Source organism: Tursiops truncatus, chromosome 13 (genome assembly GCF_011762595.2).
Source record: "Tursiops truncatus isolate mTurTru1 chromosome 13, mTurTru1.mat.Y, whole genome shotgun sequence".
Lineage (NCBI taxonomy): Eukaryota > Metazoa > Chordata > Mammalia > Artiodactyla > Delphinidae > Tursiops > Tursiops truncatus.
The window spans coordinates 65,995,009-66,013,981 of NC_047046.1; the positions used below are offsets into that span (position 1 = coordinate 65,995,009).

General features: G+C 34.6%; 1 protein-coding gene across 3 annotated transcripts in view; it reads left to right on the forward strand.

Moving 5' to 3' along the window:
* SMAD4 (SMAD family member 4) overlaps window positions 1-18,973 on the forward strand; it is a 58,165-nt gene that overhangs the window by 15,710 nt on the left and 23,482 nt on the right. For all 3 annotated transcript variants that reach the window (XR_012325414.1, XM_019937064.3, XM_019937066.3), the window contains exons 2-8: window positions 2,369-2,745; window positions 3,616-3,790; window positions 4,218-4,247; window positions 8,920-9,132; window positions 12,117-12,236; window positions 12,331-12,447; window positions 13,881-13,934. Coding sequence is in view for 2 of the 3 variants with exons in the window: in XM_019937064.3 (XP_019792623.1) it covers window positions 2,497-2,745; window positions 3,616-3,790; window positions 4,218-4,247; window positions 8,920-9,132; window positions 12,117-12,236; window positions 12,331-12,447; window positions 13,881-13,934 (958 nt within the window). In the remaining variant the exon portion in view is untranslated. The remainder of the gene's footprint in view (window positions 1-2,368; window positions 2,746-3,615; window positions 3,791-4,217; window positions 4,248-8,919; window positions 9,133-12,116; window positions 12,237-12,330; window positions 12,448-13,880; window positions 13,935-18,973) is intronic.

The following is an 18,973-nucleotide window of genomic DNA, read 5'->3' on the forward strand; positions in this document are numbered from 1 at the left end:
CACTACTTAGTGTGAGAGCTAGGATTCTAATCCAGATCTCTAACTCCAAAACCTACCAGGCAGGTAATCTTTGGTTATCTGGAAAGTGTACCCTCAGCATGTGGGCAAGTGGTTAAGTATTCAAAGGTATAAGAAAAACTGCTTTTTCTCTGCCTAGGGCAGGCGTTTATGTAAAACAGGTAACAATAGAGGGGAACACGTGTTAAATAGCAAGTGATATAAATTTAAAGGAAGCCCAAAACTACAGCAGTGTCTGGTAGAATAGAAATTGATAGAAATGACTAAGATAAAGAATCATGTAACTTTGTGAGAGAATGTAGGGGGTAGTCAAAGAAAGAGGTAGGTCAAAGATGATTTACGAAGCTTTCCAACGCTGGGTAATTGAGTGGAGTTTAAGCTGTACAAGTAAAGGTCGTCAGAAGAGGAACAGGTTTTGGTAGGGACTGATGAGTTAGTTTTATTAATTTGGTCGTGGAGGGTAGGCTTTTAAAATTCAAGTAAATAGCCGAAGAAAATAAAAGCAAAATAAGCATGGAATGCAACACCATCAACAAACAAATGAAAAACAACCTGGCATAAGTACAGCCTCCACTCCTGCTTTATCTCACTTATTCTTAGGCTGATGGCCTTTTCTTATTCCATGTGAGATTTTGAGGTTAGATAAGTTAGTTTGTGTTATGAATGTTGAATGGATTTTTAATTAATATTCATTTTCTATATTTTAATTTTTTTGAAAATAATTTACCCTGTTGCTTTTATGGGTAAAATCTTTTGAGGAATTTAGTGGTCTCTCTTTTTTAAAAATAATAACTTTATTGATATATAATTCACATACTATAAAATTCACTCTTTTAGAGTGTATGATTTGATGGTTTTCACTATAGTGACAGAGTTGTACAACCATCCATTTTAGAACATTTTCATCACTCCCAAAAGAAACTCCATACCCATTAGCAGTCACTCCTCCTCCCCCCCACCAGCCTTTGGCAACCACTAATCTACTTTTTGTTTTGGTCATTTGCCTGTTCTGAATATTTTATATAAATGGGATTATACAACATGTGGCCTTTTGTGACTGGCTTCTTTCACCTAACATGTTTTCCAGATTCATCCATGTTGAAGCAAATATCAGTACTTCATTCATTTTTATGACTGGATAATATTGCATTGTATAGACATACTCATTTATACATCCGTCAGTTGAGGGGCATTTGGATTATATTTATGGCTATTATAAGATACTGCTGTGAACATAGGTTTCTGGTAATTTTGGATGGAATTACTAAGGGTGGGATTGCTGGGTTATATGGTAACTCCGTGTTTAACATTTCGAGGAATTGTCAGACTACTTTCCAAGATGGCTGTACCATTTTGCAGTCCCACCAGCAACATATGAGGGTTCCATTTTCTCCACTTTCTGGCCAATACTTTTTTTAAAAAAAAATATTTATTTATTGGCTGTGTTGGGTCTTAGTTGCGGCACGCGGGATCTTTCGTTGCAGTGAGTGGGCTTTTCGTTGTGGCGTGCAGGCTTCTCTCTAGCTGTGACGCGGGCTCCAGAGCGTGTGGTCTCTATAGTTGTGGCACTTGAGCTCTCTAGTTGTGGCGTGCACGCTTAGTTGCCCTGCAGCATGTGGGATCTTAGTTCCCCGACCAGGGATTGAACTGGTGTCCCCTGCATTGCAAGACGGATTCTTAACCACTGGACCACTAGGGAAGTCCCTCGCCAGTACTTTTTTTGTCTATTCTTTTGATTTATCCAACCTAGTGGATGTGAAGTGGTATCTCTTTGTAGTTTCGATTTGCAATTCAGTAATGACTAATGATACTGAGTACCTTTCATGTGCTTATTGGCCATTCTTCTTTGGGGAAATGAGTATTAGAATCCTTTGCCCATTTAAAAATTATTCATCTTTTTATTGTTGTCAGTGGTCTCTTATAACAAAGTTGTGTGTTGTTAACTGATAAACAGTATTTGGTACCAGGTGATGGTGAATTTTTCATGTGTAGTGATAGACTTTTAGGTTTAGCTAGTTGTTGATCAAGAATATTTTAAAGTGCTGGTCTTCATAAGTAATCTTTTTAAGAAGTTGTGTTAAGATTTTACTTTAGGGTGTAGTACAGTCGACAAGACTTGATTGAACATACTTCTATAATAATGAGAAGGCCTAACTTTAACATTTTGGGAATGTCAAAAACAGCAACATTTTAATTAAGTCATTTAAAATGCTAAGCACCACATTTTAATTACGTCCATTCAGTCTTTGACTTAACTGGAGCAATTCCATCTTTTCCCAAGAAATTGAATCTAGTTTGTGAAATGTGTTCTAATATCTGTCTCTCTCTCTCTCTCTTTTTTTTTTTTTAGGTTATCCTGAATACCACATGTCTAATAATTTTCATTGCAACGTTAGCCGTTGTTTTTCACTGCCTCCAAAAGATCAAAATTGCTCCGGAAATTGGAAACATATTTGATTTAAAAGAAATAACTAACAAATGGACAATATGTCTATTACGAATACACCAACAAGTAATGATGCCTGTCTGAGCATTGTACATAGTTTGATGTGCCATAGACAAGGTGGAGAGAGTGAAACATTTGCAAAAAGAGCAATTGAAAGTTTGGTAAAGAAACTGAAGGAGAAAAAAGATGAATTGGATTCTTTAATAACAGCTATAACTACAAATGGAGCTCACCCTAGCAAATGTGTTACCATACAGAGAACATTGGATGGAAGGCTTCAGGTTAGTCTTGTTCTAGAGGCTTTTCTGTATCTTCGGTAGTGGCAGATTTTTACAAATTCTTTTTTCCTCTTAAGTTACTATGGGAAATCTAATGCTTGCTCTGTCTCTTTAGATATCATAGTACATCCTGTACCAGTACATATTATGGGAATATATGGAAGAATGTATCTTTCATACAACAGAGATATAGCTTAAAAGTTTTTAAATGTTTTGACTAAAAAAAATGTTCTGTGTAGAAAATTTGGAAAATAAAAATAAAAATCAGAAGAAAAGCCACATCTTTAGTAACTTGGTATTCATCCTTTTTTTTTTTTTTTGGTATTATATGCACATTTAAAAAACTGAGTTATACTCAGTTCTTTTATAATTTAGAAATCTGATATTGTATGTTTGGTACTTTTCATATGAAAAACAATCCAGAAGAATTCAAGCATACTTTTAACACTTGCGGGGTTAAAAACTTACATTTACAAATTTTCTTTACCTCTTATTTTCACTGATCAGATTTTTCATATAGAACTACATAATACACCTCCTGTATTTAATAGTTTTAAAGAAACATATAGAAAGCTTATATTGTTAGATTTTAAATTTTTATTTCTAGATTTTAGGCACGGTTTCTTCTTCAAACTCGTACTTTTTTTTGCATTTTTAAAACCTGAGCATAAGCCTTGAAATCATACCTAAGTTTATTGCTTTGTGACCACAGCCAAGTAAGTTATTTTGAGCTTTAGTTTTTCTCATTTAAGAAATGGGGATTATAATACTGACTCTGTAGGACTGTAAGGATTAAATGAGAACATATAAAGTGCCTTGTATAACATGTGCTGTATAACTGATGCTCAATAAATGTTCATTTATTTTTCTTAGGTGGCTGGTCGGAAAGGATTTCCTCATGTGATCTATGCCCGTCTCTGGAGGTGGCCTGATCTTCACAAAAACGAATTAAAACATGTTAAATATTGTCAGTATGCATTTGACTTAAAATGTGATAGTGTCTGTGTGAATCCATATCACTATGAACGAGTTGTATCACCTGGAATTGGTAAGTAGACTTTGCTTTTATGCTTTGAAGCACAAAGGGAAAGGATCTCAATAGTGTTTTAATTTTTCTCAGTTAAATTACAGATTTGGAGATAGCCCAGGACTTCAACTAAGGTTAAAGAATCAGACATTTTTAATGAAATACAAATATTTAAATTTGAATTCAGAACAAACTTGTATTTTGACTGCTAAAACTAAGTATGCATAGTTGATATTTTGTCCACTTAGAACATTGTTTTTGAAAAATAAGATGGAAAGCATTTATGCATTGTTAGATAGCATTTATACTACTATTCTTGAATTGAAATTGTTCATGGAATTTTTGAATCCCTGGCTTAAATTTACGTTATGTTATTTTAAATATAATGGAAACTATTTTCATGCTAATGATTAATGTTTTATTTTCTTTTCCCCTTTAAAAATTTAAGATCTCTCAGGATTAACACTGCAGAGTAATGGTAGGTAATTCGTTTCTTGTAACTTTCTCTTTTCTTTTACCCCATCCTCTTTATTCTTTATTGACCCAGAACTAGTTTGTGTGGGCGCTGGTAACATTGACAAGAAAAAAACTTACTGCTTTGGAAATGTAGATTTGGGGGGGGGCATTCATCAGCATTTAAAACTGGATTTAAATAGGCTGTTGGCTCTTTGGCTTTGAACTGCTGTTTATGACCGAAAGTAGTCTAAAAAATATGATAGGGGAACATAAAACATACAAAAGAAGAATAGATTTTGAATTGGTAAAAACTGGCTATTTCGGAAGAAAATCTCACAGAGCCAGTTTATTTTTTTATTGTTTTGAAAATCCTCAAAGAATTTATTTTAATTTAAATGGATATAAATAACCTCTGATAATTTAGAATCATGTGTAATATAGTTTAAAAACACCAAAATTGTCATTTTTCTTCATTTCAGCCTAACTTATTTTTATGAATGGTAATTTTATGAAGGACTTAAAACTGTGTACTATATTAATTTTTTTGTCTTGTTACATTTTGAGTAACTAAAACAAGGCTACTTTAAAGTATCTGCCAATCACAGATGTTCTAATTCTATTTTTAAAAGGAAAGAGTGTTTTGAGGTGGGGAAATGTAACATGGGAGGTGTTTTTTGTGTGTAATATTTGAGAACAGAGGTCTCTTAAAACTTTAGCTCTGTTTCTTGGAACATGTTAATGAACTGAAATTTCTGTAAGAACTAATTAATTTGCAGAGAAATTCTGATAAAAGAGCCACTGTCATCTTAGTAAGGTGTGCCATTGTTTTGAAGGCAAATTAGTGGCTCAGCACCTCTTTTGTTGCAGAATCTTAAGAGATGGGCCAGAAATATCTGACATTAAAATTTAGGAAGAGCATGGAAGTCTACTTGTTTTTATTCTCCACTTCTCTTCCATGTCAGTAATAATAAAGGAAGACTCTAGTGCCTTTTCATACTTGTTAAGGGTTAGTTGGTTTCTGAGAACAGTGGGCTGATAAGGGAAGCTGTTGTGGTGGTCTGAGAAGGGTAGCTTTAAGATTGATTGGGTAAAACCCAGTCTCTTCACCACACAGACGTTGATATCATATCACCTCTTTTTGAAAGTAAACACCCTTCAGATTTTCACCATTCTTCATCTGTGTTTTTGGAGAATGAAAGCTTTTAGCTCAGTGGGTGTTAGGAGTTGGGCAGCTGTAGTGATAACTATATCAGAATCTTCCTAGGGGCGTGGTTGTGAGGAGATCTGATTCTGAAGACTCATTACACTGCTTCCTGTCCGAAAATACTGCTGTTAGGAGTACCTGTTATTGATGGGCTTGTGTGGGTTGATAGCCCCTTTTAGTTGCTCTAGCCCTATATTCAGCCTTATGGATCCCCCTAGTGGTGGCTATGTAAAGGCTGGCTTCAGTGACTTCTTTCCTTAGAAAACAACAGGTGTTTCTCACAGGGCCTTTTAGATTTGGACAAAGAAATAATATAAGGCCAGGTAGTTAAAAGTTAAGCAAATTCCTTCACTTTTGAGTTGGGATCTTGGTGGTAATCATTTCCAGCCTGTCTCATCTCTCTCGTGAAACTTTCCATGACCACATTGACTTGTGTGTTGATTTTAACAAATATTTAATGAGCATGTATTGCCTGGTACTGTGTTAGGTTCCAGGGACGATAAGATAAATAAGGTATGTTTTTTCCCCTTGAGGGAGCTCATAGTCTAGTGGAGGAAAGAAAAGGTAAATAAGACAGTGACAGTACCATCAGACAAGCTGTGACCTGCTTGCTGGTGGTAATAAAGAACAGAGACCTAGGATGAGCTCAGTGTCTTCAGCTTTTCTGTCTGCTATGTGTTCTTTACTCCTCACAGAACATTTTACAATCTCTATATACAGGCATGTCCGCTCTAAGGGTATTGTTAAATCATAATAGCTAACACTTTCTAAGTATTTATTTTGTGTCAAAATAATTTACAAATATTGTCTCATCATTCTCATAATACTCCTACATGGTAGATGGCATTATTTACATTTTATCAGATGTAGAGACTGGTGCCTGGAGAGGTCAAGGAACTTGCCCAAGATTAGACAGCTAGGAGGGGCTGGAGTAATGTGTGCTCACTATTAGATATTTAAACAATAGAAAAATATCATAAAAGACTGTAAGCTCTGTAGGGCAGTGATCTTTCTTTTGTTTACTGTTGTATCCCAAGTGCTAGAACAGTACCTGGAACATAGGTGCTCAATAAATATTTTTTCAGTGAATTAATTTGTTGAATGCTAGTCCATAAAGAGAAATACTTAACAGTTTGGTGTCTGTTTCCTGGACTTTAAAAATATATACTATATGTTTTTTTCAATCTTATTTTTTTGAATAGGCAATACATGGTCCATAAATCAAAATACTATAAAAAGGTATACAGTGAAAAGAAGTGCTCCCACCCCTGTCCCCATTCCCCCCTACCTCAGGTAATCACTTTTTTTAGTTTCTGGTGTTTCCTTCCAGGGTTTCTTTGTGCAAAAATACATGTATTATTTCCCTTCTTTCTTACACAAAAAGCGTATTGTGCACTGTACTGGACCTTGCTTTTTCACTTATAGGATTTTTTAAACATAAGTATGATCATAGTGTACAGTAGTGTTTTATAACCTACCTTTTTTCTCTTGGCAAAAGTATATTGCAGACATCTATCCTTGTTGATACCCAGTTTTACCTAAGAGACTTATGTTTTAAGTTATTTGATTAAAGAGACCTGTAGACTGGTAGAAGTCCCAAACTTACACTTGGGAAGGTTTAACCAACATATTAGGCAAGAAAAAGTTATGAGGCATAACTGTTTAAAAGCAGAATTCAGTTGTTATTTTCAAATCTTTCTTTCTTTTTTTTTTGAGGGGTGTGCTGCGTCATGTGGCTTGTGGGATCTTAGTTCCCGACCAGGGATTGATTGAACCCGGGCCACAGCAGTGAAAGCACCGAGTCCTAACCACTGGACCACCAGGGAATGCCCAGAATTCAGTTGTTATGATTGCCCATTAAGCCAAAGTGTCAACTGAAAAGCAGAAATAATGAGTATCAAGTTGACCAGCTATATCCTCAAATGAGTAACTTTCTCCTTATGTACTAGCAATACCGATATCTTGGTCAAAAGATCCCAGTCGCTATAAACAGCAAAGAACCCTAAAATTTCCAAGAATTTAATAGAGATGTCAAGATCTATGTGCAGAAAATCATAGGACTTTGTTGAAGAGTATGATTTTTAAGAAACTGAATAAATACAGTCATACCCGCTTTATGTCTCAAATGATTTTTTCTTTGCATTTTTATAATTTGGCCAACATTAGTGGTGAGTGGTTAGATCCACTTTTTTTACTGACATATAATGATATGTTAAGCTCCCTTTGGTTATCTCTTTGTTTCCATAGAATTTTCTAAAGAGAAACTCTTTGTAGTGGGATTTATGGGTCTTAAAAATATCAGCGTCTTCATTACTTTTGATGCATGAGAAAGCCCTTTAAGAGATTGTATGTGGAAGTCTGAACAATAGATTATTATTACCTCTTTGAAATATTCTCAGTTTAATAAAAAAGTAGCTGTGTAACTAGTTAGTATTTATGTGTAATGGATTTTTTCAAAGATTAACATAGAGAAAGATAAGGAGCATTATATGCTGATTCTCAATGGAAAAGAGAATGTCTTTTTGTGGACTGTTAACTGCTCTAAGAAAAGAACCTAGTGTTAGAGTTCAACGGATTATAAAATTCTAGGGTAGTGTTAGTTCAGATGCAGTAAAGCGTTGTTTGCTAAAGATAAAAAGCAAACCCCAAAACTGTAGCCTAAAAAGAAATGGGGAGGTTCTGGGCAAGAGAAGCATTGATTATTGTAAATGCAGCTTCAATTTTCCTTTTTTTCCTCACAACAAAGCCAACTAATTATTCCCTGGTTTGTTCAAGAAAAGGTGTTATATCAGCTAGAGCCTAGCTTTGCTATTAAGGTGTAACCACGTAGGCGAAAGATGTTGTTTATCGAGTTTTTTCACACTACATATTTATCAAACATCATTATTTGGATTGGGTTTCTAGAAGGAAATTTCAGTTTGACTTACCATTTGGGATTTTTCTGCTCATTCTGATCTTTTAGGGGACATTCAGTATACTTCACTTTCAAAGAATATGTTACTAAACAGTAATTCTAGATCTGGAATTGGATAGCTGTCAGATCCCACTCATATTTTTACACCGTGAAATTAGCAAAAAGATTAAAAAAAGTAATTACTTGATCTCAATTTGGTCATCTTAACTAGGTAAATATTTTCCCCAGCCACTTGATTTTTTGTCTACTTTATTCTATGTATTTAAGGTGATGATTACTTTTAGATTATTAATCAAGAAACTAAAAATACCTCTTTAGGACTATTGCTGGAGGTTGTTGGAATATGGTCTACCTTCAGATTACAAGGAGTCAGTCAGATTGATCTGATGCCACTACCTTTAAATAAATAGCTTTTGCTGATAGAATAGTATGCTTTAAAAATAGTACTAGAAAATTCTGAGTTAGACTGATACACACGATAGTTGATTTAAGGTGTTGTTATATTAGTTATAAGATTTTTTTTTTCTGGGAATAGAAGCTTATAAGATTTTAAAATATGTTTGCTTTTCTGTATAGCTCCACCTAGTATGTTGGTGAAGGATGAATATGTTCATGACTTTGAGGGACAGCCATCATTATCCACTGAAGGGCATTCAATTCAAACCATCCAGCATCCACCAAGTAATCGTGCATCGACGGAGACCTACAGCACCCCAGCTCTCTTAGCCCCATCTGAGTCTAACGCTACCAGCACCACCAACTTTCCCAACATTCCTGTGGCTTCCACAAGTGAGTTGTAGAGTCAGATGTAGTCAGCAAGATGAATTTTCCTAACCATTAAATATTTATAGGTAACCACTTGGAGGAAACCTCCAACAGAGTATCTTTCATAGGTAAACAAGCATTAAATAGGTTTTTGAGTTGTCCTGGAAAAAAATGGTGTTTGTAATTTATTTAAATGTTCTTATGTTGATGTATAGTCACTTGGAATTTAAGTAATGATTTAAATTAGTGGTGTAATTTGTACTTTATTACACGCAGAAGTAAGAAGTCTCTTAAGCTTTCAGATCTATTTTAGAGAAATATTTAAGTTACCAACAAGTAGTTTTGAACCAAGAGGTTTATAAAAATCTTTGTTAATGGAATTGCAAGCTTTCCTCTAATCAGTATTTTTATTTTGCTGTATCTGGCAGAATATTACTTTATAATAGACATCTCAGTCTCCAGTTGTGCAAACTTAGAAAAAGGAATCTTGACAAATTGGTTAGTAACAAACATATAACCCTCAAGATAGATGTTAAGTATTTTAGTCAACTTTGAAATAAAGCTAAATTCTGTGTATCTAACTTTATTTTATTTTTTTTCTAACAAGTCTGTTTTCAAAAGATTCTTCCCATTAAAGAGGTGCTCACCTTCTCTGCCATGTCATGGAGGCAGAGTGCTATTAGGTCCAGATTTTCTTGGGGCCTGGTCAAGGAAATAATGACCTTATTTTCATAGCCACCAAAGGTTGGACAGTTTTCAACTTGGCAAGTTGAGTGGCCTTCTTTTTGTTTTTAAATTAATCGCAGAACAGGGTCTTCCCATTTGTATTGTATTATTTGTACCTGCTTGCTAAGGAGATTGTATCTAAGCCCACATCAGCAGTGAATTGTTGATAGATCTGGACTGATACTTGTTAGTTGCTATCAAAGGAAGCATTATTCTGTTTAATATCAGATCAGATTCAACATAGAAAGTTGATCTTTGGAATAAGATCAAAGGACTGATTTCTGTAGGACTGATTTCTACAATTGAGTTTCAAATAAAGTATACCAAATTTCCCCCTCTTTAATTCATTTTACCTCTTCACACAATATCTTTTGGATTTGCTACATGAGATGACAGTCTCACTATAGACAGCATATTCCAAGTGGGCCATATAGGTTAAACACAAACTTGGGAACCTGAATCTTTAACCACTTGGTGCTTCTGTTATCTGTCTACTCTTTATTCACTAATTTGGGAATATAGTTGACAAACAGAGTGGGTAGGGAAGGAGAATAAAAGAAGGTACGTTACAGCCACTTGAGCATAGATTAGTGCCACTTAACCTCTGTTGATACTACCTGGAGGTTGAATTTGCATGCCTTTGTTGATGCTTGCTAAAGTGACTTCATTTTAACTGTTACGTTCCCTGGGGCTGAGTCCTATTCAAATAAAGTGATATGAATGAAATGTGGATAATTTTGTCTTGGTGTTTTTTGGATATATTTTCGCAATGAGTAATGATTACCATAAGTTTTAGAATTTGTTGCAGAATGGTTCCTTAGATCTCAAAAAGTGTATTGATAAAATTAGAAGAAAGAAAAGAAATTGGACTAAAATAGGGGAATTGGAAGACTATGTGAGCTGATGTAGTTGTTTAATTTCATTTTATGTACTTGGAATTGTGTAATGGAAATACTCAGTACAGATAACTGCAGTGGGCTTTATGTTCATTTGGTACCTGAGTATCTTCAGGGTTTCTTTCTAAATATCTGTAGTAAATTAAAATAATTTAATTTCTTCTGCAAGTGACAGTTTTTGTAAGATAGCTAAGAGTATGCACCACGTACAGTCGTTAAAAAGCAAGAGTAAAAATTTAATTAACTTTAAAGATGGAAAAATTTGAGGGGGATGAATAGGATGGGAGGTAGCTGAAAACATCCTCTTTAAAAAAATAGAGAGTATTGAAGTAGTCTCTTTAGCTTTCAATTTTATAATCTTAGCCTTAAGGAAATGTGAGTTGTAGAGAGGAGAAAGATGTTCCTTTTTCTTCATACTTTGAGCTGTTCATTGCATATTCGAGCAATGGTGTCATTTACTCTCTTCTATCTGATTATACTCCCACATAGATGAGAAAAGATTGAGGTAATGACAGTAACAAAGGACAATTATGGAATTTCATTGCTTTCCAAGTGAGATGCACAGTTGACTTAATTAATTCTTGCTTGAAGAAATTAAGCTTTTTCTGTACAAAAAATAAAGCCTTAAAAATGTAAGCAATTTCTTAGAATGGTTTTGAATAGAATAGTTCTCCTGGTATATTACATACAGAGAGAGCAACTAATTTCTTGTGAATCCAGGAGTATGGTAGTGTTCTTCGAGGCAATTCTTGATTTTTAAAAGCACATGAAAAAATTTCAAAATAGACTGATTTTTTGTTTTGTTTTGTTTTAACTAGCAGATGCTGTGTTGATTGGACAGTGGAGCTTACCTTTTTTTTTTTTTTTTAACCTTCTCACCTTACCCATCACATTCCATTTAAAATATTTGCCTGCTCTCCTTTTCTTTGATCACCCTCTAGCATTCTGCCATTACCAGTACCAGTGCTGATAATAATGAACTTTCCAACATTTTCTTGAGCCTGGACTTTTGGAGTCCTAGTCAGAAAGGTCCAGAGCTAGATGGAGTGGCTGGGAGTGAGCTAGTGTGCTTCTGAAGAAGTTATTATGATAGGCTAGACCTATAGTGGGGTTTTGCTGGCATTTGAAGAATATTTGTGAAGAAATGGGCCAATAAAATTAGCTAGATATTACTTAAAGATAGAATAATTTTGAACTTCTTCAAGTTAAGGTTTGCCTTTATAGATGACTCTAGGGTTTTTTTATTATATAGGCCATGGGTGAATTCTGCTTTTTGCTCATCTTTGTAATTGTGACCATCAGATATAATTGATCCTTCATTTATTGTATAAAACCATAGGATTGCCTCTATAAATGTACCATATTAATGTCTTCTTGTTCCTCTAGGTCAGCCTGCCAGTATACTGGCAGGCAGCCATAGTGAAGGATTGTTGCAGATAGCTTCAGGGCCTCAGCCAGGACAGCAGCAGAATGGATTTACTGGTCAGCCAGCTACTTACCATCATAGTATGTATATGCTTTTTAAAATCTTCTAAGTAGTTGAGAAAAAATAGGCAGAGTTTATAAAAGCAAATTAATCCATGTGGGCCTTAATTTTTAGACAGCACTACCACCTGGACTGGAAGTAGAACTGCACCATACACACCTAATTTGCCTCACCATCAAAACGGCCATCTTCAGCACCACCCGCCTATGCCGCCCCATCCCGGACATTACTGTAAGCTCTTGTTTTTGTTGTAAGGGCCTTTTCTTTTTGAGAACTTTGTTTTCTTTCTATTTTTTTAAAAATGTTTTTACATCTTTTAGTCATCTTAAAATTTGGTTTCATTAAATGATTAGTGCTTTTCAGTATTTTTGGTAAACAGTTTTATTTTTCATAGTTATGTTATCATACCTTTGTTTTAGAGGATTGATATTTACAGAATACTTTTATTTCTTTGTTGCTGATATTTCATTAACACCACATTGATTGCCATTCATTTGTTTGTTTGTTTTGTGTATGTTGTTAGATCTCATGTGTATCTGTATATCCACCCTAAGTGTATTGAAACTCCTTGAGTGTCAAGATCTCAAGGTTTCTCTCACCACAGAGTTCAGCATACCATAGACACTCAGATGTTGAATCTGTCATTCCTCTACTCTGTGCAGGCTTGATTGGGAGGGATACCCTACTGATAACCATAGCTTGTAGTTTCAGGCAGAACAGGAACATTGTTCATTTGGCCTAGTAAAATCAAGAGTATAAATCTTTCATATATATTAAATCCCTTTTCCTCCATTATAAGATTAATAATACCAAAGAAAACTTGGAAAATACACAGAGGAGTAAATAAGAAAATAAAAATTATCCAGAATCCTACTACCCAGAGATATCTACTTCTAATATTTTGTCACATTTTTCCTTCCAGTCATATAGTCGGGTATATATATAAATTTGGGGGGAGAAGGAAATCAGACTGTGACTATGTTGTTGTACCCTGCTTTTTTACAGTTATGTTACTATTTTTCCATGTCTTAAGAGAATGTAGTTTTTAATGGCTGCCTGGGCCAGCATAGTTGTTATGGGTGCTGAGTTTGGACCCTTAACTGGCTGTGTGACCACTGGCAAATTATTTAACCTCCCTAAGACTTAAGGGTAGTAATAGTAGTATCTGTCTCAGGGATGTTGTAAGAAGTAAATGTAATAATTCATGTGAGGTGTTTAGCACAATGTCTTAACACATAATAATCTCTCAGTTATGTTAGCTACTATGCCATTTTGTAAATATTCTTAATTTAATAAACGATAAACACTTGTTTTAAAATGGACCTCACAATTTGAATTATTATTATATATTACATTATGAATTATACTGTATTACATGGATAATTTATAATTACATTAAATTTTGCATGTACAACTATTGTAAATTGTTTAACAGTTGGTATACAGCTCTAAAATGTTGGCTATTAAATAGCTACAAAAGTAATTCAAGAGTACTTGCTTATTATAATTATAAAGTAAACTAAGCTTTTACATTCTTAGACATTGCATAAGCTTGATCTAAACAATTCCTAAGGTATGATAGTTATATTTAAGGTTTATTAAAAGCTTCAGCATTGGAAAACTTTTAATAAATGAAAATGGGATTTTTATTGTCTTTTCTTTAGGGCCGCCAGTTCACAATGAGCTTGCATTCCAGCCTCCCATTTCTAACCATCCTGGTAAGTGTATTTCAAAATTAATTCCCTACATTTAGCTTTTCTTTATGGCAATTGAAACACATACACACAGAGAGATTTTAATATAACTGCAGAGTAACTTAACTTTTCAGATAAGTACAATACTCATTATGGCATTAGTTAATCAACAGTTTATGAGTAACCAATATAAGCACACATAAACTGTCCATATTTGATTTTTTTTAACTGTCTCTGAAAGAAAAGACAAGAACTGCATTTTCGGCTAAAATATAAAGTACCAAAATACCGGTTTTAAGATGCATGTAATACATAAATATGCAGTAGAAGAAACTAGGTTTCAAAATAGAACAGCTGTAAAACTGTAGCTTAAAAAGCCAGGAAGAATCTGAAGTAGATGGTGAACAGAAAAATAATTCACCGTATCTGTCTTAGAAGATAGATTCAGGAATCTCTGGTTAACTGCAATTTAGAAACTATTTGCACTAAATTATGTTCAAAAGATTAGATGAAATAGCTAAGTAAACTATAGAAGTAATAAAACAAAGTTTGGAAATAAAAGAAAATATTGAAGGCTTCTTAACATAAACAGTGGATTTTGATTTGCTTTTCTTCCCTCCATCCTATCCTATCTGTTTTTCTTAGCTTAGAAAGATGCAGCTATATAATTTCAGTTCATCACCTTAATTTTCCCCCTAGTTTTACAAAAATTTTATTATGGAGAATTTCAACATGTACCAAATACAAGTATAGAAAATTGTACTCATTCCTCAGTTTCAGCTATTATCAACTAATGGCCAATCTTGTTTCATTTATACCCTCACCTACTTTTCATATCCTTACCTGTTATTTTGATGGAAATACTATATAATCATTTGATACATAAATATTTCAGTATATATTTCCATTGAAGATTTTTAAAAAATATAACTACAGTAACCATAATGGTCAATTTAAAGAGTAACATATAGTTCCTCAAATAGATAAATAATTTTCTTAAACAGTGTTCTGCTATTTATTATTTATGTTGGTTCTAACTTTTCTTCTAGCTGTTAAAGAAAAATAACATTGAGGGTAAGACCTTTATGCTTATAATTCTTCTCATATTTCAGTTTCGGGAATTTGAAGAATTTCTGGATCAAAAGGCCACATTGCTTTAGTGATCACATCAGAGTATGAGAACCAGTTTTATCATGCTCACCAGCAGTAGATGTGATACTTCAATTAACTTTTACTGATTTAGGAGGCAAATATTTGTTTTGATAAGGAGAAAAATGCTGCTGGTGGGACAGAAATATTTTTTAACGATACATATTTACTAGTTACATGTTTACATTTTTAAACATATTTTTTAATCATACATATTACTAGTTAAATTATCCTCTTAAGTGGATTTTCTGTATGTTATTTGCATATTTTTGTGATTTTAAACATTTTTTGTGGGTCAAGGGGTCTTGCCTTTCTATAAACATTTTTATTAAGAAATGTAATAAACAGAATGTACATAAAACCAGTATACATACAGTCTGATGAATAACATTAAAGCCAACACGTGTGTAACCAACACCCAGACTGAAAATTAAAACATTGCAGCACCCTCAGAAATTTTCCCTCCCCATGCATTTTGTCTCAGTCAAAAACTTTTCATCTCCTCCTGCAGAGATAACCACTATCCTGCTTTTTATGGATTTAATTTTTTTGCTCTTTGAAAATGATGAATGCATCCCTAAACAATCCAGTAGTTTGATTTTACTGCTTTTTGAAATTATATAAATGAAATCATTGTATCAGAATCTTAATTCATGTTAATAAGCATATTGTGATAAAAGGGGGAAATCTGGAGTCTTAAGAATGAGAATTTTGCTGGCTTCAAGGCAGCATCATTGACAATCAGTAGTGACCCCTGGCAAATTGGGGGGTGTGGTTCTCAGTGTTCATATGGCTTGGCAGAAGGTGGTCCACAGGAGTAGGGATAATCAGGGCTCTGAAAAAAGATCTACCATGGATGAATAGTGGAGTGGGGTTGGGAATGGTGGCATTTAGCTAGTTATTTGGACTCCGTTTTGGATTCAGCAGTTGCTTTGGCCTCTTGATGGATTTACTTCATTCTCATGGTAGAACTCATGTTGAGGCCTAACAGCTCCTGGTGGTTAGGGAATAGCATTCACTAGTTTTGAGGATATGCATCTGTAGGACCCTGCACTGGCATTAAAGCCTCTGTTTTTGAGTAGAACGGGAAGTGACTTAATGGCGAGGATGATACTGAAAGGTCTTTGTCCACGTGGTTGCGGGGAGGGGTCAGCTCTGCGCCTGTACCATTAATGGAGTCAGCTTGTTGGAGCCCAGCTGGCTGTGAACTCTCTGACTGTGAATATGGATGGGCCCCAGAAGAGTTCTACCTCACAGCTGTTCTTCATTTCTCCTCTTGCACTGGTAAGAGAATATGCTGACTGGCCTTCCTAATGGGACAGCTTCCAGTCATAGTGCCCTCCTCCCTACCATTTAATCTCTACTGCTACTCAGTATTTCTTTTAAAATTTGAATCTAGTTATGTTATTTCTCTGTTGAAGAACTTGCACTGACTTCCCTACTTATTGCTTAGCCTATAGGATAAAGTCCAAATTCCTTAGCTGGGCAGAAAAGAATCTCTGATCCGGGACCCTGCATACTTCTCTAGGTTCATCTCTTCATACTTTAACCATCCTGAACTGCTTAACCAAGCTTGCTTGACTATATCATCCCTCTGTACTTTTTTTGTGCATGGTGTTCTCTGCCAGATATGTTATATACTCTGTATTAGTTGTCTGTTGTTTGCTCTGGCTCATAGTCTCTTGAGCTTGCAGTCAAGTTGTTGGCTCAGGCTGCTACCATCTGAAAGCTTTTCTGGGGTTGGAGAATTCACTTTCAGGGTGGCTTAGCACCTATCTGGCAAGTTAGTGGTATTGTGGGCAGGAAGCTCCAGTTCCTTTCTGCATGGACCTCTCTGCAGAGTTTCTTGAGTGTCTTCACATGGCAGCTTGCTTCCTCCAAAGTTGAGGGATCAAGAGAAAGCAAGACAGAACCTCGGGGTCTTTTAAGACTTAACCTCATAAATCACATCTTCATTTTTGTAAGATCCTATTTTGTAGAGAGGGGACTATACAAAAATGTGAATGTCAGGAGGTGAGAATCATTGGTGCCATCTTGATGCCCATACCTCACACCCCTACCCTCTTAAGTGTGGTGACCTCTTTTTAAAGTCACACCACAGTTGTGAAGAAGCATTCCCTAATCCCTCGTGTCCCCTGTTATCTAGTGCTTTGTAAATCCTAGCTAGTAGTTTACAAGATCTGCTATCCTTGTTTCATGAACAAATAGAAAAGGAAACCAAAGTAAAAATATTTTGTATTAGGTGTATGGTTAATGCAGCCCTTTAAGGTTTGATTAAGAAATGCTAAAATATTCTACCACTGACTTAGGACTGTATAGATGGGAAATGTGCATATCTGAATACGTAAAATATTTTTAATAATTAAAAATCATCAATAATATATAGTATATCTGTTTTGATAAAGTGTTTTTGAATATAATTGCATGTATGTCTTAGGAAATATAAGTAATATAAATTGTTGAAAGTGAAAAAAAGTTAGTATTGGTCTTTACCTTGGTATAAAAGATTTCAGACAGGACATATACTTGGTGATTTCTAGGCTTTGATAACTAAGTTGAAAAATATTTTTGGAAAAAGTTAATCATTTCATTTTTAATCATTTCTTTTTATGGACTAACACTCTTTTGCTTTTTTGTAAAGCTGAGATATATTCATTAAATTAAATATTGATTGCAAATTAAAGCGAAGTTTCCTCAGCATCTTTGAGATTGTTTTGGTCACTGATAAATGAATACAGAATTCACAGATTTTCAAATTCAGGTTGTGTTCTAGTACTTTGGAACTAACTACCATTTAAGAGAGTACCTTTATATTTTCATGAAAGATTCTCATAGGACATCTCATTCAGATATAAATAATAAAAGGAATAATTCATAATGAGCCATTTAGGTGCTTCAAGCAAATTTCTAACTTTTTCTTGAATGACTCTTGTTTCAGAAATTAAAGATAATGCCTTGGAGACTTACACTTTCTATTATAATTGAATAACAATTTTTTGGTAAAGCTGTGCTTTGTAATACGTTTTCTCATTACAAAAAATATTTAGCTGAGTTTTTATATTAAAAAAAATTCATGTTCTTAACTCGTCTTTCAAAACCTTTCCTCTGGTCAGTGATGAGCAAGCAGCCCATAGACTTCATGGGACCAGTTCAACCTCACTAACTTAAGGAACAAGAAACTAAAAATAGCAACATCAGCAAGCACATAACAATCCCACTCCCTTTCAAGTGAGTTGGGACGTTAAGAAAGCTCTCTTGGAAATGAGTAAATTCTGTCTTGCTGTTGATACTAGTTTTGAGAGGCTGTAGACTTGTCACTTATGTGGCATTTGGTCCTTGGAGCGAAAGAGCACAGAGAGATCTAGAAAGGCTTAATGAGTGTTTCCTGTTACCTTCTCCTGTTTTAAAAATAAGAATGTTCCCTCCTCGTTTTATAACAAATTTAGAGTGGACTCTAAACCTTTAGAACCATTTCTAAACCTTTAGAAAAGGTTTTCACATGGTATTTTGTATCCCAGCACCACTAACTTCTCTGGATTACCTATTAGGTTACCTCTAGCCCTGTCTCTCCTCACAGATAGTAACCCCCTTCCTCCTGCTTTCCTGGGCCTTAATAATCCTTTTAATTAGACGGTCATTTTTCATCCCTGGTCCGTGGTGCAACTCTGATGTCACTTTCCTTTTATACTCAGAGCTTGCCAAATGCAGCTTTATGTAACCACCATTGTTGTATGCTGTCTGAAATATTAGGCAAACAAAAACCCCTTTGGTGACTGGAAATAATAACATAATGTTTAAGTGTAGTTGCAGATGTTGCAATTTATAATGATAAAAGTTATTTTTCTTATTTAAACATGGAGATTATACAGGTCCCCTTTTCCCCCTCAATTGACTCTCTTGGAAAAAAGATTGCT